Genomic DNA, 27025 nt, shown 5'->3' with positions numbered 1-27025 from the left:
CCTTAGGAAACCATTGAGATCAGATTAAAGGCTTTCCAAAGATATTTCTGAAACTCTGAGACAAGTTAGTCTATCAGGATCTGGGAGAGGGGGAGCAGCTAGAGGTCAAACATATTTAAGGCTCTTCATGCAGGGATGCAGGTGGGATTTTGCACTCAGATTGGAAAGTTCAAATTTGTGAGGAATTAAAATGAGGAAGGAAGATTCACCCAGCTTGTGCTAGAGGAAGAATCTCCAGGGGAAGAAATCTCAGTGAAAGACAGTTCTGAGATTAAAAGTTACTAGGCTGAGAAAGGAGAAAAGCAGAAGTAAACTCCCAGGAGCTAAGAATCACTTTGGACTGGTGCCAGGAGAACAGAATGTCTATTTCAAGGACAGTGTAGAGTGCAGTAGTGAAGTGTGGTTTTGGTCATGTTAAAAGTAAAAAAGGGAAAGCTTTGCTCTGTGGTTTAATGTATAAGTTGCCTAGAAAGATAGTGTTTAGTCAATAGTGCGTTTAGCCTTTTGTTACAGTATGCCTTAAAGTGCGAAATCTCGTCATGTTATTCTTTTAACTGGAGTTCGAATTTCTTCTTAAAGGCTATTGGCCTCTACAGGGATCATAACAATATTGGCGCTTCAGTATTTAGGTGAGTACTTATAGGAACAGTTGTAGCAGTTATGAACACAAATGGTATGTTGGCCTCCATTGTGAAAGGACTTGAGTACAGAAGCAAGGGTGTCTTACTGCAGCTGTACAGGACCTTTGTGAGGCCACACCTGGGGTAATGTGTGCAGGTTTGGTCTCCTTAGGAAAGGATATACTTGCCATAGAGGGAGTGCAGCGCAGGTTCACCAGACTGATTTTTGGGATAGCAGGGTTGTGTATGAGGAGAGATTGGGCCGAGTTGGCCTATATTCACTGAAATTTAGAAGAATGAGAGGAGATCTCATTGAAACATAAAATTCTGACAGGGATGGACAGACTGGATGCAGGGATGATATTTCCTCTGGCTGGGGTGGTCTAGAACAAGGGGTTACAGTCTCAGGATACAAGGCCAGCCATTTAGGACTGAGATAAGGAGAAACTTCTTCACTCATAGGGTGGTGAACCTATGGAATTCTCTACCACAAAAGGCTGTGGAAGCCAAGTCGCTGAATATATTTAAGAAGGAAATAGATTTCTGAACTCTAAAGGCATCAAGGGGCATGAGGGGCATGCGGCATTGAGATAGGGGATCAGCCACAATCATTATGAATGGTGAGCAGGCTTGAAGAGCCAAATAACATACTCCTGGCTCCTATTTTGTATGTTTCTATGGCTGAATGAGATAGTTATTTCCTGTGAACATACCAACAGTGCATGGATTAATAAAAGATTGTGCTTGGAAAAGAACCCATTATGAGGTTTCATAAATTAGCAAAAAAAATGCCATGCAAGTGTCCCTGTGAGTTGAGTAACTGCTACCAAATTATTTTGCCCAGATTGTGTGTTTTATGACCTTTACAGGCTACAGGTAACAATAGTTAAATATGGAATGCTCTCCATTAATTTGAAGAGTTGGTCATTAACGTTACTCATCTCTCTTTTCAGCGGGCTCGGATTGGATTGGCAATTATAAATGTCCTCACTGTTGATCAATGCCATGTATTACAGGTGTTGAGCCCATACTGAATTTAATGAGGAAATGTTTGATGAATGACCCTATGTCCTGAGCTTTTATAATCATGACTGGTTAATCGCCTGTACTGTTGCAAGTGGGAAGTTAAGAATAAGCGTAATCTTCACGTGAAATGTAATAAGCTGACAGACATAAGATTTTTATTATAAGACAAACAACCACTATTTTTTTAAAGAAAAAGATAGTGGACAATGCAACAGCTTCACACATGGTTTCAAGTTTGGATTTTACTCAATGAAAGGTCACAGACTTGAAACGTTAACTCCGTTTCTCTCTCGATAGATGCTGCCAGACCCTGCTGAGTATTTCCAGCATTTTCTGTTTATATTTTAGTTTTCCAGTATCTACAGTATTTTACTTTTGTTTCAGTTTTACTCTGGGCAGGTCAAAGAAGTGCAAATTGGCTCCTTGTTCGCAAGGTACTGCAGAGGTTCATCTCAGTGTGAAGGACTGGGGACATCAGTGACAATTCTAGGATTTGGAGCAGGAGAGGGGACATGTAACCCATGACAAAAATATCTGAGGCAACACATTCTCACCCTTCTCCTCACCACCCCCCTCCTATGCAGTACAGCATGAAGATGATAATATCAGGATAGAAATAAACTGTGATCTAAGAAATTGTGATTTAATTTCCAAGATGGTTGGAGTTAAAATAAGGTTTTTACATTGAGAAGATAATGTGGAATCTGCGGTGTGCAATCCATCAAATCCTACTTCACTTAAACCAAATTAAACTGATGTTAGTTCAGAATACTTTTCTTATTCATGATCTTTTCTATGGTCTTCCTGGACATCAAAATGAAATGTATCAGTGTGGGGGAAAAGGAAAACTTTTCATTTCAGATGTTAAGAGTCAGCACCAAATATTCCTAACGTTAGCTATAACAGATTGATGCAAAGTAAACTTTCCTTCATTCAGTCCCAATAATGTAACACAGTCCATCTCTCATTAGAGAACCGAGTAGTGCACTGTTGCAATACTTCTCATTTCTCACACCCACCATCTTGTATCCTCCCAGACTCGATTAATTGCCTGTTAGCCCAATATAGGTACTTGTTGGCCTCACTCATCAGGAACTGAATTGAAGCCACCTAAACTCTCAGCCAGCAATTAGATAGGTAGGCAGGCAATCCTTGATAGTTATAAACCATTGTCATTTCCACTGATACAGCAAGCAAATAGGAACAACTCTCACACACTAGCAACAATCAATTGAAAAGTGTTGAATTGTAATGGTCAGGTTAAGAATAATTAAGTGTAGTTTTAACTTTGTTTTTTTAAGGCAAAGAGGGAAGACAAATGTATCATCACCATTCTCATAGTCAACAACATCCCCATCACCAATGCCCAATAGTGCAAATAAAACAAATGAAATAACAGAAAACTCATACATTGTCATTTTGGATTCTGGTCCACCAGATCTGGAAATAGAACACACTTTAGTTAGATTCTGCTAGGCACATAGACCTCACATCTTCCCACAAGCAGACAGCTTGGGGTAACTCTGTACATGCATTTTATTGGAGTTCTATTAATTTTATTTCTTTCAGACTAAAATTAATCTCTGAATTCATGCAAAAATGATGATTAGAAAGTCTCAGCATAAAATCATCTTGATTATTAATTTGTGTAATTCTTTGCATGGGAATCTGTGCGAGAATTCTAGAATTAATATAGTATAATAATATACAGAGGGGTGATTTACTAAATGTGCAAGATAGAAATGCAGGTTACATATCCATACTTAGCAGCAACTGCAACTGGGTGGATGTGTTTAACTTCAACACTGTGGAAGAAAAGACATTTATTATTAAGCTTCCAGCACAAACAAGAGGAATTGGGGGACAAAAACAATATAAGGGATTTTAAAACACATTTAACCTCCTACCTTTTAATTCCTGCGTCCATAGGTGATTCATCATAGATGAGTTCAGACTCACTTCGTGCGATCCTCATGGCAAGCTCCCGGTCACGTCGCTCTTGCTCCAGCAATGCCTGCTTACGAGTTTCCTCCTCACGCTCTAAAGCGAGCTGAGCCTCCATTGCAGCCTGGAAAACACAAAGTTGTTTAAACTGAGGTAACTGCTTGGTTATCGCTTGCCATTGGTGAAGTTATTCAGTGCCATTACAGACAAGCAAATGACAAAGCACATGGACAATATCCCCTGAACAAGAGTTCATTATTTTGAAGCTTTTATAATTGATTATATCGACAAAGATAGGTTGCCAGACCAGCATCCTTGAATTTTTTTTAATATTTTGTTTTTACAGAAAGCAAATTCACTGATCTTTAACTGATAATCTATTAACTTCAGATGTTGAGTTGTTTCTACAGTATTAGAACTAAAGGTATAAGAAAGTCAATGGAGGTGTTGAATACCAAGCAAAGATTGGGGCCTTACCAGAGGAAATGACTGAGATGGGAGAGAGCGAAAGATTTACTGGGGATAAGTACACAAAAGTGAACGTGAGAAAGTTGTTGAACAAATCAACAGCAACATAGGTATTGTGGGAATGGATGGCCAAAGGTTGGGCAGTTGTTAGTTTGGAAAGTGCTGCTGGTAAATGAGTGAAAGATGGCTTTTGTCTTAGTTTATTCAGAATGGGCCATAAAAACAGTTGTTCAGAGGTTCAAACCAAGACTGAAAGGAAAAGAAAGTAAGCTAAAATTCAGGGAATTCCATCAAGTTCAGCAAAAGAAATGTTGCAGTCTTGATTGTTGCTGAATTATCAGACTGCTAATCTGACATCCAGGCTAGACAAGCAGGAATTTCCTCCAATTAAACATTAGGTCAACTGAAGCCATGGTCTTTTGACCCTGCTCCAGAATCTGTTGCCTAGCTATCAACTCCATCCTCCTCCCTGGCAACAGTCTGAGACTGAATCTGACTGTTCACAATCTTGGTATCATATTTTATCCCAAGATGAGTTTCTAGCCTCATATCTGTGCAATTACTAAGATCGTCTTTTTCCAGCTCGAAACACTGCCTGACTTCATCCCTGCCTCGCCTGTTGCTGAAACACTCATTCATGATTTGTTACTCCCTAGATTTGACTATTTCAATACCCTCCTGTCTGGCCTCCCACATTCTACCTTCCATAAACTTGAGGTTATCAAAAATCCTGTTGCCCATGTCCTTACTCATACCGAGTCCTGTTCATCCACCATCCCTCTGCTCGCTGACCTACGTTGGTTACTGGTCAAGTATCTCTCCAGTTTTAAAATTCTCATGTTATTTTCAAATCCCTCACCTCTCCTGATCACTGTAATCTCCTCTAGCCCCAGAACCATCTCAGATATCTGCAATTATCTAATTCTGGTCTTTTGAGCATCCCTGCTTTTAATTGTTCCACCACTGGTGACTGTGCCTTCAGCTGCTTAGGCCCTAAGCTCCGGAATTCTCTCTCAGAACCTCTCTGCCTCACTACCTTTCTTTCTTCTTCTAAGAGCTATCTCTTCGGCTAAGCTTTTGGCCATCTGCCCTAATATCCCCTCAAGTGGCTCAGTGTGTAATTTTGCTTCAAAATGCTTCTGTGAAACGTTCTAGGAAGTTTTATTATGCTCTATAGAAATAATTTTTGTTGATTGGTTAATTCAGCAATACAAATTTTAAATCTGTAAGAAATACAATGGAAATGTATGAGAATGTGTGAGGGATAAACTAGGAGAGAGGAGATGTGCCAGATGTAGCAGAAGGCTTTGGCAATTATGCAGGACTTGAGAGGCACACCCTACATGTTACAGGCAACCCATCCAAGGAGATAAAGCTAGATCAACACAAGTGAGAAATCAGCTTTAGCCTGACTGCAACCACTTCTCTGGGAAAAGAAAGGCACAAGTCTTTTCACTAATATCTAACTTCAATACCAAGCACACAATTTCTATCAAATTAAGATATTAAGTAAAGTATCATCATCAAGATTGTAACTCTGAAACTTAACTACAAGTTATGGTAAATAAAGATGAACTCATCAAAGACTGCAAGTCTGCAGTGCCAATGGAGTTCACGCAAAGTTGAACCAAACTACTGTAATTCTCTTGTTCTTCTGCATCCAAAAACATGTTCTTTTTATAAATGGGGCTAGGAAGATAACATTTCATCATCTCTGGTGAGCCAAGAGTTAAATAGTTTCCAAACTGACATTAATTTTATTTAGATGATCAGCAGAGTATTTTTCTAATCAGAAAAACTGGACAATTGAACCTTATGCAAATTCAGCACCTTCATAATGTAAAGATTATCCTTCTACAGTACTCAGATGCATTGCAGTGTTTCATCTATCACTCCCTTTTTAATGTGCGCTTTAACATGCAAAACCTAGACAACTCACATGCAATTTACTAGTATGTTCCATTGGCTCAATCTATACTTAGGCTTTCAGTATTAGCACCTGTCTTATCTATATTTGGACCATAGGAACTACCCTTCAGACAGACCACGCTCTCTAGCAGTCACTGCAAACTGAACTTTCCAAATAGCAAATGATCAAGGATACATAGTCCACTCAGTCCTGCAAAGCTAGCTGAACAAAAAGATTTTCTATTTATTAGAGCTCATGCCTGGAAGCGACAAAACTTTAAAAGAAACACTGTGAAGGAGAGTAATGGGTTTCTGGATGATAAAGATTCTACCCACTTTCTCCAACAGCCTGAAGTAACACTGCTCTAACAATTCAGATCAAAATAGGAACATTAGGAACAAGAAATAGGACATTCAGCACCTCCAGCCTTTTCCGCCATTTCATTAGATCGTGAACTCTATTTTTCTGCCCAAGCTATCTAACCTTTGCTACACTTAACTAACAAAAATCTATTGATCTCAGTTCTAAACCTCTGACTCAGCGCTCCCAGCTGTTGAGGGGCAAAGAATTTCAGATTTCTACTACCCTTTGCGTGATTAAATTCTTCTTGATTTCACTCCCAAATTACCTAGCTCTAATTTTAATATCATGATCCCTTTGTATTCTTGAAGTTTCCATCAGAGAAAGTAGTTTCTCTGTATCTACCCTAACAAATCCTTTTAACGTTTTAAACAATTTTATCAGATCATTGCTCAAACCTTCTGAACTCAAAATCTATACTGAATACATTCTATCCAGTCATGTGCAGCATGAATATTGCTAACTATTTGACATTGTCTGTGAAGAAATATTAGAACTTGTGTCGTTTTTGTTGAATCTCTAGATCAACTCAATAAGATCTTTGATGCCTGGACTGAAATCTGACCAGCACCATTTTTCATATCTGGAAAAATTCAAACCTGCAAACGAAGCTTTTCTTCCTCCCCTTTCTTCCTCTCCTCCTCCTCCAGTTTCCTCTTCAACTCCATATCAGCTTTCCTATTAAAAGCAGAAAAGAAAGATGATTAAGTCAAAGGTCTCCTTCACAGCATGAGGAGCCATTGTGAGATCAACAAGAGTAACGTCGTAAAAATACATCATGAAATTCTGTTATTACTGAAGCAATTCCTGCAAGAACTTGCTTTTAGGGCATCACACAACACAACCAGTTGCAAATCTTTTTTTTGTAGTTTCATAATTTAAAAGTAATGTGTAGCAAATTCAATAAATGTTAAGTACCCAATGAATATATCAGTATTCATATAATTAAATGGTCACAGACACTTCTGACGTAATCAAGTCATTTTGGGTTTCTTCAGCCTCATAGGCACAGCAAGATATGCCCCATAATTATTTATGTATTCAGTGGGAATTCAACATTCTTGAAACGGGTCTCAGGCATCCAGATAAGGGAGCAAGTGGGAGCGTGGGTGAGTGAGAAAGACAGCGAAAGAGAGAATGTGCACCAATGCCTCACCCTTCTATAAGTCTCAGATTTTGACAGTGTTCAGGTTACTGATGGGTTAAATCATCATCACTAAATCCCCCACGATCAACATCTTGAGGTTATCAATGACCTGTTCAAGCCATATAAATAATATGTTTACAAAAGGTGATCATAGGCTGTGAATACTGTGGTGAGCCACTCAACTCTTGACTTTCTAAAGCCTATCTACCATCAACAAGGCACAAATCAGGAGTATGATGCAATACTCTCCACTTGCTTGAATGAGTGCAGCTCCAACAATGCTCAAGAAGCTAAAAGCAAAATACTGCGGATGCTGGAAATCTGAAACAAAAACAAAAATTGCTGGAAAAGCTCAGCAGGTCTGGCAGCATCTGTGGAGTGGAAGACAAAGTTAACGTCTCAAGTCCGTATGACTCTTCATCAGTTCTGATGAATACTGAAGAAGCCTCTGGGTGAAAAAAATTTTCCTCAAATCCCCTCTAAACCTCCCGCTCCATACCTTAAATTGATGCCCCCCTGGTTATTGACACCTCCACCAAGGGGAAAGGTTTCTTCCTATCTGCGCCCCTCATAATTTTGTATACCTCTATCAGATCCTCTCTCAGTCTTCTCTGCTCTAAGGAAAACAACCCTAGCCTATCCAGTCTCTCTTTATAGGTGAAACGGTCCAGCCCAAGCAACATCCTGGTGAATCTCCCCTGCACCCTCTCCAGTGCAATCACATCCTTCCTATAGTGTGGCAATCAGAACTGCACACAATACTCCAGCTGTGGTTTAACTAGCATTTTATACAGCTCCAACATAATCTCCCTGTTCTTCACAGAATTACAGTGCAGAAGACGCCCTTCAGCCCATCAAGTCTGCACCAACACGTGAGAAACACCTGACCTACTTACCTAATCCCAATTACCAGCACTTGACCCATAGCCTTGAATGTTATGATGTGCCAAGTGCTCATCCAGGTTCTTTTTAAAGGATGTAAGGCAACCCGCCTCCACCACCCTCCCAGGTAGCACATTCCAGGCTGTCACCACCCTCTGGGTAAAAATGTTTTTCCTCACATCCCCGTTAAACCTCCTGCCCCTCACCTTGAGCTTGTGTCCCCTCCTGACTGACCCTTGAACTAAGGGGAACAGCTGCTCCCTATCAACCCTGTCCATGCCCCTCATCATCTTGTACAGCTTGATCAGTTCACCCCTCAGTCTTCTCTGCTCCAACGAAAACAACCCAAGTCTATCCAACCTCTTTCATACCTTAAATGTTTCATCCCAGGCAACATCCTGGTGAATCTCCTCTTCACCCCCTCCAGTGCAATCACAACCTTCCTATAATGTGGCAACCAGAACTGCACACAATATTCCAGCTGTGGCCTCACCAAGGCTCTATACAACTCCAACATGACCTCCCTACTTTTGTAAACTATGCCTCAATTGATAAAGGCAAGTGTCCCATATGCCTTTTTCACCACCCCTATAACATGCCCCTCCGCCTTCAGAGATCTATGGACACTTACACCAAGGTCCCTTTGTTCCTCAGAACTTCCTAGTGTCATGCCGTTCATTGAATGCTTCCTTGTCAAATTACTCCTTCCAAAAAGTGTATCACCTCACACTTTTCAGGAATAAATTCCATCTGCCACTTATCTGCCCATTTGATCATCCCATCTATAACTTCCTGTAGCCCAAGACACTCAACCTCACTGCTCTTGTATTCTGTGCTTCGGCAAATAAAGGAAAGTATCCCATATGCCTTCTTAACCACATTATCGACCTGTACTGCTGCCTTCAGGGATCTATGGACATGTACAACAAGGTTCCTCTGATCCTCTGTATTTCCTAGGGTCCTACCATTCCTTGTGTGATGGAATACTCCCCACTTGCCTGGATGAGTGCAGTTCTCTCAACACTCAAGAAGCTTGACACCGTCCAAGACAAAGCAGCCCGCAAGATTGGCACCACATCCACAAACATTCACTCCCTCCACCACCGATGCACAGTAGCAGCAATGTGTATCACTTACAAGATGCACTACAGGAATTCACCAAGGCTCATTTGACAGTACCTTCCAAACACACAACCACTACCATCTAGAAGGACAAGGGCAGATGTATGGAAACTCCTAGAGGAGAGTGCAAGAGGAGGACCTCGGGGCAGGCAGTAAGCAGCAACTAGAGGAGAGTGCAAGAGGTGGAGCTAGCATCCTAGTCTATTCACAAGTAGGGATAAGGGGAAAATAAAATCAAGGGTCCATATTCTATTTAGTTAAGCTATGTTTGGGGATCTCAGTCCTGTGATTTGCACATCCTGCGCTACGTGGGAAATCCTGGCAGTCTGGATGACCATGTGTGCAGGAGGTGCCTCCAACTGGAGCAACTCGAGCTCCATATTTTGGACCTTGAGTGGCAGCTGGGGGCACCATGGTGCATTCACGAGGTTGAGAGGTTTGTGGATAGCAAATTTCAGGACGTCGTCACCCCGTAGCTTAAGGAAGTGCAAGCAGAGAGAGAATGGATGACCACCAGACAGAAGAAGGGGACCAGGCAGGTAGTGAGGGAATCCCAAATGCATCTCGCTCGCAAACCGTTTTTTGGACTGGGAAAACAGTGGCAGTGACGGTTCCTCTGTGGAGGCCAACCAGAGCCAAGGCCATGGCACTGTGGGTGGTCTAGCTGCTCAGGGTGGGAGGAAGAAGTGTGGAAGGCCAATAGTGGTAGGGGATTCATTAGTAAGGGGAGTAGACAGGTGCTTCTGCAACTATAGACGTGACTCCAGGATGGTATGTTGCTTCCCAGTTGCCAGGGCCAAGGATGATATGGAATGGCTGTAGGACGTTCTGAAGGGGGAGGGTGAACAGCCAGAGGTCGTGGTTCATGTTGGGACCAATGACACAGGAAGAAAGAGAAATGAGGTCCTTCAAGAAGACTTTAGGGAGTTAGTTAGGAAATTAAAAAGCAGGACTTCAAAAGTAGTAATCTCCGGATTACTCCCAGTATAGGTACAGGAGGATAGAGTAGATGAATGTGTAGCTGGAGAGTTGATGCTGGAGGGAGGGCTTTAGATTCTGGGGCATGTGGGACCATTTCTGGAGGAGGTGGGACCTGTACAAGTTGGGTGGGTTACATCTGAACAGGAAAGGGACCGGGACCAACATCATCACGGGGAGGTTGGCGAAGGCTATTGGGGTGGATTTAAACTAAATTGGCAGGGGGATGGGATCTTGAAAAGTAGTTCAGAGGGGAGAGAAGCTGAGATGGAATTAGATGTTAAAACACTAGTGAATGAGTCTGGAAGGCAAAGGAAACATAGGCTAGATAAGAAAGAAGTGAGTTTAGCCAGGCTAAATGGAATATATTTTAATGCAAGGAGCCTGAGGAATGAGACAGATGAGTTGAGGGCACAGATAGGCATATGGGAGTAGGATATCATAGCTATGACCGAGACTTGGCTAAAAGGAGAGCAGGATTGGCAGATCAACATTCCTGGTTATAGGGTATTCAGACGAGATAGAGAGGGGCATAGAAGAGGGGAGGGGGGTTACAATATTGATCAAGGAATCAATTATAGCAGTGAGGACGGACGATATCCTGGAAGGATCATCAAATGAAGCCATATGGGTAGAAGTAAGAAACACAAAAGGGGGAAACACACTGTTGGGTGCGCACTATAGGCCCCCAAAGAGTCAAGGCGAGGTGGAGGATCAAATATGCAACCAAATTTCAGAGAAGTGTAAGAATAGGGCTGTAATAATAGGCGATTTTAACCCCAAATATTAACTGGGATAGTTTTAGTGTGCAAAGTAGGGAGGGAGCAAAATTCTTAAATTGCATCCAGGAGAACTTTTTTAGCCAGAACGTAGAAAGCCCAACAAGGTGGCAGTTCTGGACCTAATATTCGGAAATGAGCCCGGGCAGGTGGAAGGCGTATCTGTAGGGGAGCATTTTGGAGATAGTGACCATAGCTCAGTTAGATTTAGGATAGTTATGGAAAAGGATAAGGTTGGGCTGGGAATAAAATTTCTAAACTGGGGAAAGGCTAATTTTACTAAGGTGAGATGTGATTTGGCCCAAGTAGGCTAGGAGCAGCTACTTGTAGATAAAACTGTGTCAGAGCAATGGGAGGCATTCAAGGAGGAAAAAGCAAGAGTACAGAGCAAATACATTCCCGTAAAGACAAAGTGGGAGTCAAAATCCAAAGAACCCCGGATATCAAGGGACATAAAGGTTAGGATTAAGAAAAAAGGGGGAAGCTCATGGCTAATACCAAGGACTCAATACCGCAGAGTCCTGAGAGGAGTATAAAAAGTGCCGAGAGGAACTTAAAAAGGAAATTAGTAAAGCTAAGAGAGTGCATGAGAAAGCATTGGTGGGTAGGATAGGGTTTTTTAAATATATAAAGAGCAAGCAAATAACTAGGGAAAGGGTAGGGCCAATTAGGGACCATAGAGGTAATCTGTGTGGGGACCCGGAAGACGTGGGTGCAGTCCTCAATGAATACTTTGTATCAGTCTTCACAATGGAAAAGAACGACGCAGATATTGACATCAGGGTGGAGGACTGTGAAATATTAGAGGAAATTAACAGAGAGAGAAGGTTCTAGTAGATTTAGTGGCCTTAAAAGCGGATAGTTCCACAGGCTCAGATGAGATGTATCCCAGGCTGTTGAGGGAGGCAAGGGAAGAGATATCAGGGGCCCTGGCAGTAATTTTCAAATTCTCTTTTGACCACAGGTAAGGTGCCAGAGGACTGCTAACATCGTCCCTTTGTTAAAAAAGGGAGGAAGGGATGGACCAGGAAATTACAGGCCAGCCAGTCTAAGCTCAGTGGTGGGGAAGTTACTAGAAAGAATTGTGAGGGATAATATATATCAGCATTTGGGAGAGACAGGGATTAATCAGGGATAGTCAGCATGGATTTGTTAAGGGAAGGTTGTGTTTGACAAATTTGATCAAATTTTTTGAGGAGGTAACCAGGAGTGTTGATGAGGGTAATGCATTTGATGTGGTCTATATGGACTTCAGCAAGGTTTTTGATAAGGTCCCTCATGGCAGACTGGTCAAGAAAGTAAGAGCCCATGGGATCCAAGGGAAAGTGGCACTTTGGATCCAAAATTGGCTGAGAGACAGGAAGCAGAGGGTGATGGTACAGGGATGTTTCTGTGAGTGGAAATCCGTTTCCAGTGGGGTTCCGCAGGGCTCGGTGCTGGGGTCCTTGCTGTTTGTGGTGTATGTAAATGGTTTAGACTTAAATGTAGAGGGTATGCTCAAGGAGTTCGCGGATGACACAAAAATTGGTCGGGTGGTAAATAGTGAGCAGGATAGCCGTAAGCTGCAGGAGGATATTAATGGACTGATCAGGTGGACAGAACAGTGGCAAATGGAATTCAGCCTGGAAAAGTGAAAGGTAATGCACTTAGGGAGGGCTAACAAGGCAAGGGATTACACGATGAATGGTAGGACCCTGGAAAGTACAAAAGATCAGAGGGACCTTGGTGTGCAATATTCATTGATCCCTGAAGGTAGCAGAGCAGCTAGATAAGGTGGTTAAGAAGGCATTTGCGATACCTTTATTAGCCGAGACACAGAATACAAGAGCAGGTAGGAAGGATATGATTGCACTGGAGAGAGTGCAGAGGAGATTTACCAGTATGCTGCCTGGGCTGGAGGACCTGAGTTATGAGGAAAGATTGGATAGGCTGGGGTTGTTTTTCTTGGAGCAACGAAGGTTGAGTGGGGACCTGATAGAGGTGTATAAGATTATGAGGGGCATAGATAGGGTGGATAGGAAGGCACTTTTTCTATTAGTAGAGGGGTCAATAACTGGGGCCGTAGATTTAAGGTAAGAAGTAAAAGGCTAAGAGGGGAGTTGAGGAGAAACTTTTTCACCCAGAGGGTGTTGGGAGTCTGGAACTCACTGCCTGAAAGGGTGGTTGAGTCAGAAACTCTTGTAACATTTAAGAAGTATTTAGATATTCACAAATAGCCTCCAGGGCTACAGGCCAAGCGCTGGAAAATGGGATTAGTGTAGTCACATCTTTGTTGACCAGCACAGACACAATGAGCCAAATGGCCTCCTTCTGTGCTGTAGGCGTCTATGAGTCTACCACCACCTGGAAATTCCCCTCCAAGTCATTCACCATCCTGACTTGGAAATATACCGCTGTTCCTTCATGGTCGCTTGGTCAAAATCCTGGGACTCCCATCCTAACAGCACTGTGGGTGTACCTACACCATATGAACTGCAGCGGTTCAAGAAGGCAGCTGACCACCATCTTCTCAAGGGCAACTAGAGATGGGCAAAAAATGCTGGCCCAGCCAGAGAAGCCCACATCCCCTGAAAGAATAAAAAATGCATGAGAAGACACCACCTGCAAATTCCTTCCAAGTCACACATCACCCTGACTTGGAACTATTCCGCTCTTCCTTCACTGTTGCTGGGTCTAAACCTAGAACCCCCTTCCCTAACAGCAGAGCCAGTGTGCCTACACTACATGGATTCAGGATGGCAGCTCACCTTCTCAATGTCAATTAGAGATAGACAATAAATGTTGGCCTTCCCAGTAACGCTCACATCAAGAATGTTTATAAAAATATTGAAATGCTTAGCAATGTAGCACAATTCTATTATAGCATCGTGACCCAACAGGCTACAAAAGTTCCAAGGTCAGGTTAAACGCAAAACAGAGGTCCCCCAACTCGACCCAAAACAGAGGTTTCACTGCGGCAGACGGTGGAATTTAAATTCAATTAATAAATCTGGAACATAAAGCTAGTTTCAGCAAGGGTCACCATGAAACTATCGAATGTTATAAAACCCTGTCAGGTTCAATAATGTCCTTTAGGGAGGGAAATCTGCCATCTTTACCCTGTCTGGCCTACATGAGACTCCAGACCCACAGCAACGTGGTTGACTCTTAACTTCGCTCTGAAAGGACAATTAGGGATGAGCAACAAATACTGGCCTTGTCAGTGGTGCCCACATCCCATGAAAGAATAAAGAAAAGTGGGGTGATATTTTTCCATTCCCCAGAAGAACTATTCTTATTACTCCAGGAAGATTGACAATGTTTTTTAAAAAATCCTCAGTTATAGATTGTTGAGTTAAATCTGTACAGATTCAAATACACAAATAATTATATGTGCACTGATACAATACATACACTCTTACACACAGACTTACAGCCGGCGTTCTTCCTCCTCTTGCTTGCGTTTCTGCTCCTCCTCCTCTCGCCGTTTCTGTTCTCGTTCCATTTCCTGTTGGATGACTCGCAGACGCTCAGCTTCCTCTTCTTCTTGCTTCTTCTTCTGGAGTGTGTTGAGAAGCTGTTCTGATCGTTTCACCAGAGCAACATATTCCTTATCAATCTGACCTCTGGTCATGATTATGTTCTAAGGAAAACAAAGACAGACCAAGGATAAAACTGTCACAGGTGAGTTACTTTTACTCAGATAGTGTTCAGAACAGGTACCCTGGCAGTGCACATTGCTGACTCTGAATTAGGTGGCCACAAGACCAAAATGGCCATCTTCTCATGAACCTGACATCCTTGGTTTGTGTTTTTTTTGCCATTCCCAGGAAAGTGATTTGCAGCAGCTCTATAGATCCAGGAGCATTTCATCCTGGAAATTGCTGAGAGCAAAAGGAAGCAAAGCAAAACCTGATACTTTCCAGCCGGCCCTACATGAAATATGGTGACAGCCAAATCACAGCAGCTGTTGAGAGGTCTGCAGCCCCATCGATCCACCCTTCTACCTAGAAACTGTTTGTGGCAAGTGACTAGAAAAGAAAATAATGTGAGGATGGAATTTTAATGCACTCCCATTATCCAGCAGCCTTCCATTGGTCACTGACTAGGATCACCGATGAAGAATAATCATTTGGGCAAGGTACAGATATGCTAATAGCACCAGAACAGCTGACTTCAGCAAAGACATTTAGAAGTAAGAGAATTACATTTGTCCATGAAGTTTTAACTTTGTAGATGGGGAAGACTATTTTTGTGGTCAACAAACTAACGTGCTCATTGTTGAATTTGGTCCAATTTGATACTTGCAATTTTTGTCTCAAATTTCAAAATTTGAAGGAGCTACTCAGGTGAACCATTAAGGATACCTCAAATAAGCCTGTTGCCCCAAGGTGGGGGAGCATAAGGGAGGGGTAGTTGCAGAGAAAATAAGTGACAAAATAATTCAGCAACATTGTTCTTTGTGGTATTCAGGTGACGCTCCCTCAATTTGTACACAAGAAGCCTCAGTAGGAGTACTGTAGTTGCCTCATTCGATGGCTTTTGACAAAAGCAGCAATGTTTGATTTACGAAGAACTACCACCTAACTGGCTTTAGTATAATTATAAGGAAAAATGATCACACTGTCACACACAGAATTGAGAGCCCAGAAGAAAATTAGAACTTTTACAAGTTTGATCAAGCCCATTTATTCAAACACTTACCTTAATTTTGGTCACAAGAGCGTTAATTGATGAATCCAGATCCTGGACTTGTTTACTCATCTCAGCTTTTCCCTCCCTCAGGGCCTTCACTACCTCAGTCATTCTATTCACTCGCTCCTTGAGTGAGTTCACCTTCACCAAACCGTCAATGCTGTGGGGAGGAAAACTCAATTACAAACAGCAAAAATATTCTCAATTATATGTAAAGGAGCATATACATGAGCTGGAAATTAGACAAGTAGTTCAGAGTGAACACTAAAATGTAGTGAAACCGAAATCAGCAGCAACAGCAATGTGGCAAGCCATTTAAATGAATAGCTTTGCCTTTGGTGAAAAAATAAATCTTTAGTAAGATATAATGATTATGATTCCAACTGCATCATAATCCAGTCTGAAATAGCAACACACATTGAACATGACCCAACTTCATCCAATTGTTGTGCTGCCAAATGGGAGCCTGGCATACTATTTTACATCTGCTATTTCAAGAAAGCTGTGCTTAACTCAATGGCACACATGCTTCCTTTTCTTTTTGATTCTTTCCATTGGACATTCCACTGAGAAGGATTACTGACAGACTTGGTTACCAGAACAGCATTACAAACAAGCCAGCCCAGTTTGCAACTATCAGGAGACCAGGGCAATTGATCACTGCCATTACCAAAGCTACTTAAAAAGTGACCAACATCTGCACCACTTACCGTGGTTTGTGTTTCTTCTTGCATAACCACATGCGGACAGTTTTCTGCATCTTAATGCAAGCAGCAGCTCGGTACTTCATCTTGTTCTTCACTGTAGAAATAAGTTATATAAATAGCTGTCAATATATTGTGAATACAATATGCAGGCCCCACCTTTGCCCTTTTACTTACAAGGAGAGAGTACGGAAATCACAAAGGTCAATATATTATAACTTGAACCATGCCCAATTGCAACCAGTTGAAGCATGAACATCAATATTTCTCAAAAAATAATCACACAAGAGAAATGGGTAATACAGTCAGGTAAACATGATCTTTCTAATGTTTGAATTACAATCCAGAGCAGATTGATGGGTGAAAATGTTCCTTGTTAGCTGATCTCAAATATTCAACGTGAAATGAAACTGGGTAGTTTTAAACTGATTTCCTGGATCAGAGGTTCTCAAAGTGGGGTAGGTATACCCCTAGGCATACGGCTGATTTTTCAGCATTTCTCTCTCTCTTTAGTTCAGGGGCTCCCAAATGCAAGTGTCGCTGGTGTTCAGATTGACGCCACTCTCCTTTCACGTGCTCGCTATTCCTCCATTCAGAACTTGCTCTTATCCTGTGCTTGCTGCTAATCGCCTCAGCTGCATCTCACTAGTGTGTCTATTAGCAGCTAGTTCAGGATAGAAGCAGCTGGTGATTGGTGGAGCACTGAGCAGCAGGTAGGTCAGTGATGGTAGATGAGTCTGAGCAGCAGATTGATGGCTTGACCACGTGGGTTGATGAGCATGAGAGAGATTGCGGAGGTCAGCGAGGGAGAGAAAGAGAGATTGCTGGGGTCACCAAGAACCAGAGGGGGATGGCGGGGGTCACCAAGAGACAGAGAGAGATTGTGGGGGTCACCAAGAGACAGAGAGGGATTGCGGGGGTCACCGAGAGACAGGGAGGACTTGTGGGGGTTACCGAGAGACGGAGCAGGATTGCTGGAGTCACCGAGACACACAGAGGGATTGCAGGGGTCACCAAGAGACAAAGAGGGGTCGCGGGGGTCACCAAGAGACGGAGAGGGATTGCAGGGGTCACCAAGAGTCAGGGAGGATTGCGGGGGTCACCAAGAGGCAGAGAGCGATTGCAGGGGTCACCAAGAGGCAGAGAGGGATTTCAGGGGTCACCAAGAGGCGGAGAGGGATTGCGGGGGTCACCATGAGGCAGAGAGGAATTGCGGGGGTCACCAAGAGACAGAAAGGGATTGCGGGGGTCACCAAGAGACAGAGGGGGATTGCGGGGCTCACCAAGAGACAGAGGGGGATTGCGGGGTCACCAAGAGACAGAGGGAGAATGTGGGGTCACCAAGAGACAGAGGGAGAATGTGGGGTCACCAAGAGACAGAGGGAGATTGTGGGGTCACCAAGAGACAGAGAGGGATTGCAGGGGTCACCAAGAGACAGAGGGGGATTGCGGGGCTCACCAAGAGACAGAGGGGGATTGCGGGGGTCACAAAGAGACAGAGGGGGATTGCGGGGTTTACCAAAAGGCAGAGAGGGATTGCAGGGGTCAGCGAGGGAGAGAGGAGGATTGTGGGCTCATCGAGGGGGAGAAAGAGAGATTGCAAGGGTCACCAAGAGACAGAAGGGGATTGCAGGGGTCACCAAGAGACAGAAGGGGATTGCGGGGGTTACCAAGAGACAGAGCGGCATTGCAGGGGTCACCAAGAGGCAGAGAGGGATTGCGGGGGTCACCAAGAGGCAGAGAGGGATTGCGGGGGTCACCAAGAGGCAGAGAGGGATTGCGGGGGTCACCAAGAGACAGAAGGGGATTGCGGGGGTCACCTAGAGACAGAGAGGGATTGCAGGGGTCACCTGGAGACAGAGAGGGATGGCAGGGGTCACAAAGAGACAGAGGGGGATTGCAGGGGTCAACAAGAGACAGAAAGGGATTGCAGGGGTCACCAAGAGACAGAGGGGGATTGTGGGGTCACCAAGAGACAGAGGGGGATTGTGGGGCTCACCAAGAGACAGAGGGGGATTGCGGGGCTCACCAAGAGACAGAGGGGAATTGAGGGGCTCAGCAAAAGACAGAGGGGAATTGCGGGGCTCACCAAGAGACAGAGGGGGATTGCGGGGCTCACCAAGAGACAGAGGGGGATTGCGGGGCTCACCAAGAGACAGAAGGGAATTGCGGGGCTCAGCAAGAGACAGAGGGGAATTGCGGGGGTCATCAAGACACAGAGAGGGAATGCAGGAGTCACCAAGAGACAGAGGAGGATTGCGGAGTCACCAAGAGACAGAGAGGGATTGCGGACAAACCAAGAGACAGAGAGGGATTGCGGAGTCACCAAGAGACAGAGAGGGATTGCGAGGGTCACCAAGAGGCAGGGCGGGATTGAGGGGGTCACCAAGTGACAGAGGGGGATTGCAGGGGTCAGCGAGGGAGAGAGGAGGATTGTGGGCTCATCGAGGGAGAGAGAGAGATTGCAAGGGTCACCAAGAAACAGAGGGGGATTGCGGGAGTCACCAAGAGACAAAAGGGGATTGCGGGGGTCACCCAGAGACAGAAGGGGATTGCGGGGGTCACCTAGAGACAGAGAGGGATTGCAGGGGTCACCGAGAGACAGAGAGGGATGGCAGGGGTCACCTAGAGACAGAGAGGGATGGCAGGGATCACCTAGAGACAGAGGGGGATTGCGGGGGTCACCAAGAGACAGAGGGGGATTGCAGGGGTCACCAAGAGACAGAGAGGGATTGCGGGGGTCACCAAGAGACAGAGAGGGATTGCGGGGCTCACCAAGAGACAGAGGGGGATTGCGGGGCTCACCAAGAGACAGATAGGGATTGCGGGGCTCACCAAGAGACAGATGGAGATTGCGGGGCTCACCAAGAGACAGAGGGGGATTGCGGGGCTCACCAAGAGACAGAGGGGGATTGCGGGGCTCACCAAGAGACAGAGCGGGATTGCGGGGCTCACCAAGAGACAGAGGGGAATTGCGGGGCTCAGCAAGAGACAGAGGGGAATTGCGGGGGTCATCAAGAGACAGAGAGGGAATGCAGGAGTCATCAAGAGACAGAGGGGGATTGCGGAGTCACCAAGAGACAGAGGGGGATTGCGGAGTCACCAAGAGACAGAGAGGGATTGCGGAGTCACCAAGAGACAGAGAGGGATTGCGGAGTCACCAAGAGACAGAGAGGGATTGCGGGGTCACCAAGAGACAGAGGGAGATTGTGGGGTCACCAAGAGACAGAGAGGGATTGCGGGGATCACCAAGAGACAGAGGGGGATTGCGGGGCTCACGAAGAGACAGAGGGGGATTGCGGGGCTCACCAAGAGACAGAGAGGGATTGCGGGGTTTACCAAGAGACAGAGAGAGATTGCAGGGGTCAGCGAGGGAGAGAGGAGGATTGTGGGCTCATCGAGGGGGAGAAAGAGAGATTGCAAGGGTCACCAAGAGACAGAGGGGGATTGCAGGGGTCACCAAGAGACAGAGGGGGATTGCGGGGCTCACCAAGAGACAGAGAGGGATTGCGGGGTCACCAAGAGACAGAGGGAGATTGTGGGGTCACCAAGAGACAGAGATGGATTGCGGGGATCACCAAGAGATAGAGGGGGATTGCGGGGATCACCAAGAGACAGAGAGGGATTGCGGGGTTTACCAAGAGACAGAGAGAGATTGCAGGGGTCAGCGAGGGAGAGAGGAGGATTGTGGGCTCATCGAGGGGGAGAAAGAGAGATTGCAAGGGTCACCAAGAGACAGAAGGGGATTGCGGGGGTCACCAAGAGAAAGAAGGGGATTGCGGGGGTCACCAAGAGACAGAGCGGGGTTGCAGGGGTCACCAAGAGACAGAGAGGGATTGCGGGGGTCACCAAGAGACAGAGAGGGATTGCGGGGGTCACCAAGAGACGGAGAGGGATTGCGGGGGTCACCAAGAGACAGAGAGCGATTGCAGGGGTCACCAAGAGACAGAGAGGGATTGCGGGGGTCACCAAGAAACAGTGATGGATAGCAGGGGTCAGTGAGGGAGAGAAGAGGATTGTGGGCTCAACGAGGGAGAGAAAGAGAGATTGCGAGGGTCACCAAGAGACAGAGGGGGATTGCGGGGGTCACCAAGAGACAGAGAAGGATTGTGGGGGTCACCAAGAGACAGAAGGGGATTGCGGGGGTCACCTAGAGACAGAGAGGGATGGCAGGGGTCACCTAGAGACAGAGAGGGATTGCAGTGGTCACCTAGAGAGAGAGAGGGATTGCGGGGGTCACCAAGAGACAGAGAGGGATTGCAGGGGTCACCAAGAGACAGAGAGGGATAGCGGGGTCACCAAGAGACAGAGGGGGATTGTGGGGTCACCAAGAGACAGAGAGGGATTGCGGGGCTCACCAAGAGACAGAGGGGGATTGCGGGGCTCACCAAGAGACAGAGGGGGATTGCGGGGCTCACCAAGAGACAGATGGGGATTGCGGGGCTCACCAAGGGACAGAGGGGGATTGCGGGGCTCACCAAGAGACAGAGTGGGATGGCGGGGCTCACCAAGAGACAGAGGGGAATTGCTGGGGTCACCAAGAGACAGAGAGGGATTGTGGGGGTCACCAAGAGACAGAGAGGGATTGCGGGGGTCACCTAGAGACAGAGAGGGAGTGCAGGGGTCACCTAGAAACAGAGAGGAATTGCAGGGGTCACCTAGAGACAGAGAGGGATTGCAGGGGTCACCAAGAGACAGAGGGGGATTGCGGGGGTCACCAAGAGACAGAGGGCGATTGCAGGGGTCACCAAGAGACAGAGAGGGATTGCAGGGGTCACCAAGAGACAGAGAGGGATTGTGAGGTCAGCAAGAGACAGAGAGGGATTGCAGGGGTCACCAAGAGACAGAGGGGGATTGCGGAGTCACCAAGAGACAGAGAGGGATTGCAGAGTCACCAAGAGACAGAGAGGGATTGCAGGGGTCAGTGAGGGAGAGAGGAGGATTGTGGGCTCAACGAGGGACAGAGAGATTGCAAGGGTCACCAAGAGACAGAGGGGGATTGCAGGGGTCACCAAGAGACAGAGAGGGATTGCGGGGGTCACCAAGAGACAGAGAGGGATTGCGGGGGTCACCAAGAGACAGAGAGGGATTACGGAGGTCACCAAGAGACAGAGAGCGATTGCAGGGGTCACCAAGAGACAGAGATGGATTGCGGGGATCACCAAGAGATAGAGGGGGATTGCGGGGCTCACCAAGAGACAGAGAGGGATTGCGGGGTTTACCAAGAGACAGAGAGAGATTGCAGGGGTCAGCGAGGGAGAGAGGAGGATTGTGGGCTCATCGGGGGGAGAAAGAGAGATTGCAAGGGTCACCAAGAGACAGAGAGGGATTGCAGGGGTCACCAAGAGACAGAGAGGGAATGCAGGAGTCACCAAGAGACAGAGGAGGATTGCGGAGTCACCAAGAGACAGAGAGGGATTGCGGACAAACCAAGAGACAGAGAGGGATTGCGGAGTCACCAGGAGACAGAGAGGGATTGCGAGGGTCACCGAGAGGCAGGGCGGGATTGAGGGGGTCACCAAGTGACAGAGAGGGATTGCAGGGGTCAGCGAGGGAGAGAGGAGGATTGTGGGCTCATCGAGGGAGAGAGAGAGATTGCAAGGGTCACCAAGAAACAGAGGGGGATTGCGGGAGTCACCAAGAGACAAAAGGGGATTGCGGGAGTCACCAAGAGACAGAGAGGGATTGCGGGGGTCACCAAGAGGCAGAAAGGGATTGCGGGGGTCACCAAGAGGCAGAGAGGGATTGCGGGTGTCACCAAGAGGCAGAGAGGGATTGCGGGGGTCACCAAGAGGCAGAGAGGGATTGCGGGGGTCACCAAGAGGCAGAGAGGGATTGCGGGGGTCACCAAGAGACAGAAGGGGATTGCGGGGGTCACCTAGAGGCAGAGAGGGATTGCAGGGGTCACCTGGAGACAGAGAGGGATGGCAGGGGTCACAAAGAGACAGAGGGGGATTGCAGGGGTCAACAAGAGACAGAAAGGGATTGCAGGGGTCACCAAGAGACAGAGCGGGATTGTGGGGTCACCAAGAGACAGAGGGGGATTGCGGGGCTCACCAAGAGACAGAGGGGGATTGCGGGGCTCACCAAGAGACAGAGCGGGATTGCGGGGCTCACCAAGAGACAGAGGGGAATTGCGGGGCTCAGCAAGAGACAGAGGGGAATTGCGGGGGTCATCAAGAGACAGAGAGGGAATGCAGGAGTCATCAAGAGACAGTGGGGGATTGCGGAGTCACCAAGAGACAGAGGGGGATTGCGGAGTCACCAAGAGACAGAGAGGGATTGCGGAGTCACCAAGAGACAGAGAGGGATTGCGGGGTCACCAAGAGACAGAGGGAGATTGTGGGGTCACCAAGAGACAGAGAGGGATTGCGGGGATCACCAAGAGACAGAGGGGGTTTGCGGGGCTCACGAAGAGACAGAGGGGGATTGCGGGGCTCACCAAGAGACAGAGAGGGATTGCGGGGTTTACCAAGAGACAGAGAGAGATTGCAGGGGTCAGCGAGGGAGAGAGGAGGATTGTGGGCTCATCGAGGGGGAGAAAGAGAGATTGCAAGGGTCACCAAGAGACAGAGGGGGATTGCAGGGGACACCAAGAGACAGAGGGGGATTGCGGGGCTCACCAAGAGACAGAGAGGGATTGCGGGGTCACCAAGAGACAGAGGGAGATTGTGGGGTCACCAAGAGACAGAGATGGATTGCGGGGATCACCAAGAGATAGAGGGGGATTGCGGGGATCACCAAGAGACAGAGAGGGATTGCGGGGTTTACCAAGAGACAGAGAGAGATTGCAGGGGTCAGCGAGGGAGAGAGGAGGATTGTGGGCTCATCGAGGGGGAGAAAGAGAGATTGCAAGGGTCACCAAGAGACAGAAGGGGATTGCGGGGGTCACCAAGAGAAAGAAGGGGATTGCGGGGGTCACCAAGAGACAGAGCGGGGTTGCAGGGGTCACCAAGAGACAGAGAGGGATTGCGGGGGTCACCAAGAGACAGAGAGGGATTGCGGGGGTCACCAAGAGACGGAGAGGGATTGCGGGGGTCACCAAGAGACAGAGAGCGATTGCAGGGGTCACCAAGAGACAGAGAGGGATTGCGGGGGTCACCAAGAAACAGTGATGGATAGCAGGGGTCAGTGAGGGAGAGAAGAGGATTGTGGGCTCATCGAGGGAGAGAAAGAGAGATTGCGAGGGTCACCAAGAGACAGAGGGGGATTGCGGGGGTCACCAAGAGACAGAGAGGGATTGTGGGGGTCACCAAGAGACAGAAGGGGATTGCGGGGGTCACCTAGAGACAGAGAGGGATTGCGGGGGTCACCAAGAGACAGAGAGGGATTGCAGGGGTCACCAAGAGACAGAGAGGGATAGCGGGGTCACCAAGAGACAGAGGGGGATTGTGGGGTCACCAAGAGACAGAGAGGGATTGCGGGGCTCACCAAGAGACAGAGGGGGATTGCGGGGCTCACCAAGAGACAGAGGGGGATTGCGGGGCTCACCAAGAGACAGATGGGGATTGCAGGGGTCACCAAGAGACAGAGGGGGATTGCGGGGGTCACCAAGAGACAGAGGGGGATTGCAGGGGTCACCAAGAGACAGAGAGGGATTGCAGGGGTCACCAAGAGACAGAGAGGGATTGTGAGGTCAGCAAGAGACAGAGAGGGATTGCAGGGGTCACCAAGAGACAGAGGGGGATTGCGGAGTCACCAAGAGACAGAGAGGGATTGCAGAGTCACCAAGAGACAGAGAGGGATTGCAGGGGTCAGTGAGGGAGAGAGGAGGATTGTGGGCTCAACGAGGGACAGAGAGATTGCAAGGGTCACCAAGAGACAGAGGGGGATTGCAGGGGTCACCAAGAGACAGAGAGGGATTGCGGGGGTCACCAAGAGACAGAGAGGGATTGCGGGGGTCACCAAGAGACAGAGAGGGATTACGGAGGTCACCAAGAGACAGAGAGCGATTGCAGGGGTCACCAAGAGACAGAGATGGATTGCGGGGATCACCAAGAGATAGAGGGGGATTGCGGGGCTCACCAAGAGACAGAGAGGGATTGCGGGGTTTACCAAGAGACAGAGAGAGATTGCAGGGGTCAGCGAGGGAGAGAGGAGGATTGTGGGCTCATCGGGGGGAGAAAGAGAGATTGCAAGGGTCACCAAGAGACAGAGAGGGATTGCAGGGGTCACCAAGAGACAGAGAGGGAATGCAGGAGTCACCAAGAGACAGAGGAGGATTGCGGAGTCACCAAGAGACAGAGAGGGATTGCGGACAAACCAAGAGACAGAGAGGGATTGCGGAGTCACCAGGAGACAGAGAGGGATTGCGAGGGTCACCGAGAGGCAGGGCGGGATTGAGGGGGTCACCAAGTGACAGAGAGGGATTGCAGGGGTCAGCGAGGGAGAGAGGAGGATTGTGGGCTCATCGAGGGAGAGAGAGAGATTGCAAGGGTCACCAAGAAACAGAGGGGGATTGCGGGAGTCACCAAGAGACAAAAGGGGATTGCGGGAGTCACCAAGAGACAGAGAGGGATTGCGGGGGTCACCAAGAGGCAGAAAGGGATTGCGGGGGTCACCAAGAGGCAGAGAGGGATTGCGGGTGTCACCAAGAGGCAGAGAGGGATTGCGGGGGTCACCAAGAGGCAGAGAGGGATTGCGGGGGTCACCAAGAGGCAGAGAGGGATTGCGGGGGTCACCAACAGACAGAAGGGGATTGCGGGGGTCACCTAGAGGCAGAGAGGGATTGCAGGGGTCACCTGGAGACAGAGAGGGATGGCAGGGGTCACAAAGAGACAGAGGGGGATTGCAGGGGTCAACAAGAGACAGAAAGGGATTGCAGGGGTCACCAAGAGACAGAGCGGGATTGTGGGGTCACCAAGAGACAGAGGGGGATTGTGGGGCTCACCAAGAGACAGAGGGGGATTGCGGGGCTCACCAAGAGACAGAGCGGGATTGCGGGGCTCACCAAGAGACAGAGGGGAATTGCGGGGCTCAGCAAGAGACAGAGGGGAATTGCGGGGGTCATCAAGAGACAGAGAGGGAATGCAGGAGTCATCAAGAGACAGTGGGGGATTGCGGAGTCACCAAGAGACAGAGGGGGATTGCGGAGTCACCAAGAGACAGAGAGGGATTGCGGAGTCACCAAGAGACAGAGAGGGATTGCGGGGTCACCAAGAGACAGAGGGAGATTGTGGGGTCACCAAGAGACAGAGAGGGATTGCGGGGATCACCAAGAGACAGAGGGGGATTGCGGGGCTCACGAAGAGACAGAGGGGGATTGCGGGGCTCACCAAGAGACAGAGAGGGATTGCGGGGTTTACCAAGAGACAGAGAGAGATTGCAGGGGTCAGCGAGGGAGAGAGGAGGATTGTGGGCTCATCGAGGGGGAGAAAGAGAGATTGCAAGGGTCACCAAGAGACAGAGGGGGATTGCAGGGGACACCAAGAGACAGAGGGGGATTGCGGGGCTCACCAAGAGACAGAGAGGGATTGCGGGGTCACCAAGAGACAGAGGGAGATTGTGGGGTCACCAAGAGACAGAGATGGATTGCGGGGATCACCAAGAGATAGAGGGGGATTGCGGGGATCACCAAGAGACAGAGAGGGATTGCGGGGTTTACCAAGAGACAGAGAGAGATTGCAGGGGTCAGCGAGGGAGAGAGGAGGATTGTGGGCTCATCGAGGGGGAGAAAGAGAGATTGCAAGGGTTACCAAGAGACAGAAGGGGATTGCGGGGGTCACCAAGAGAAAGAAGGGGATTGCGGGGGTCACCAAGAGACAGAGCGGGGTTGCAGGGGTCACCAAGAGACAGAGAGGGATTGCGGGGGTCACCAAGAGACAGAGAGGGATTGCGGGGGTCACCAAGAGACGGAGAGGGATTGCGGGGGTCACCAAGAGACAGAGAGCGATTGCAGGGGTCACCAAGAGACAGAGAGGGATTGCGGGGGTCACCAAGAAACAGTGATGGATAGCAGGGGTCAGTGAGGGAGAGAAGAGGATTGTGGGCTCATCGAGGGAGAGAAAGAGAGATTGCGAGGGTCACCAAGAGACAGAGGGGGATTGCGGGGGTCACCAAGAGACAGAGAGGGATTGGGGGGGTCACCAAGAGACAGAGGGGGAGTGCGGGGGTCACCTAGAGACAGAGAGGGATGGCAGGGGTCACCTAGAGACAGAGAGGGATTGCAGTGGTCACCTAGAGAGAGAGAGGGATTGCGGGGGTCACCAAGAGACAGAGAGGGATTGCAGGGGTCACCAAGAGACAGAGAGGGATAGCGGGGTCACCAAGAGACAGAGGGGGATTGTGGGGTCACCAAGAGACAGAGAGGGATTGCGGGGCTCACCAAGAGACAGAGGGGGATTGCGGGGCTCACCAAGAGACAGAGGGGGATTGCGGGGCTCACCAAGAGACAGATGGGGATTGCGGGGCTC

At 47.8% G+C, this 27025-nt stretch overlaps 1 protein-coding gene across 4 annotated transcripts in view; it reads right to left on the bottom strand.

Annotated features, from left to right (window-relative positions):
* Positions 1-27025, bottom strand: part of myo6a (myosin VIa) — a 374163-nt gene that overhangs the window by 16030 nt on the left and 331108 nt on the right. For all 4 annotated transcript variants that reach the window (XM_041215736.1, XM_041215766.1, XM_041215745.1 and 1 more), the window contains exons 24-30: positions 16620-16710; positions 15919-16069; positions 14649-14857; positions 6927-7005; positions 3554-3714; positions 3410-3451; positions 3057-3086 (exon numbers count right to left, since the gene is read on the bottom strand). In XM_041215736.1, the coding sequence (XP_041071670.1) occupies positions 3057-3086; positions 3410-3451; positions 3554-3714; positions 6927-7005; positions 14649-14857; positions 15919-16069; positions 16620-16710 (763 nt within the window). The remainder of the gene's footprint in view (positions 1-3056; positions 3087-3409; positions 3452-3553; positions 3715-6926; positions 7006-14648; positions 14858-15918; positions 16070-16619; positions 16711-27025) is intronic.

Source organism: Carcharodon carcharias, chromosome 2 (assembly GCF_017639515.1).
Source record: "Carcharodon carcharias isolate sCarCar2 chromosome 2, sCarCar2.pri, whole genome shotgun sequence".
NCBI classification, from domain to species: Eukaryota; Metazoa; Chordata; class Chondrichthyes; order Lamniformes; family Lamnidae; genus Carcharodon; species Carcharodon carcharias.
This window is presented reverse-complemented; position numbering and strand designations above follow the sequence as displayed.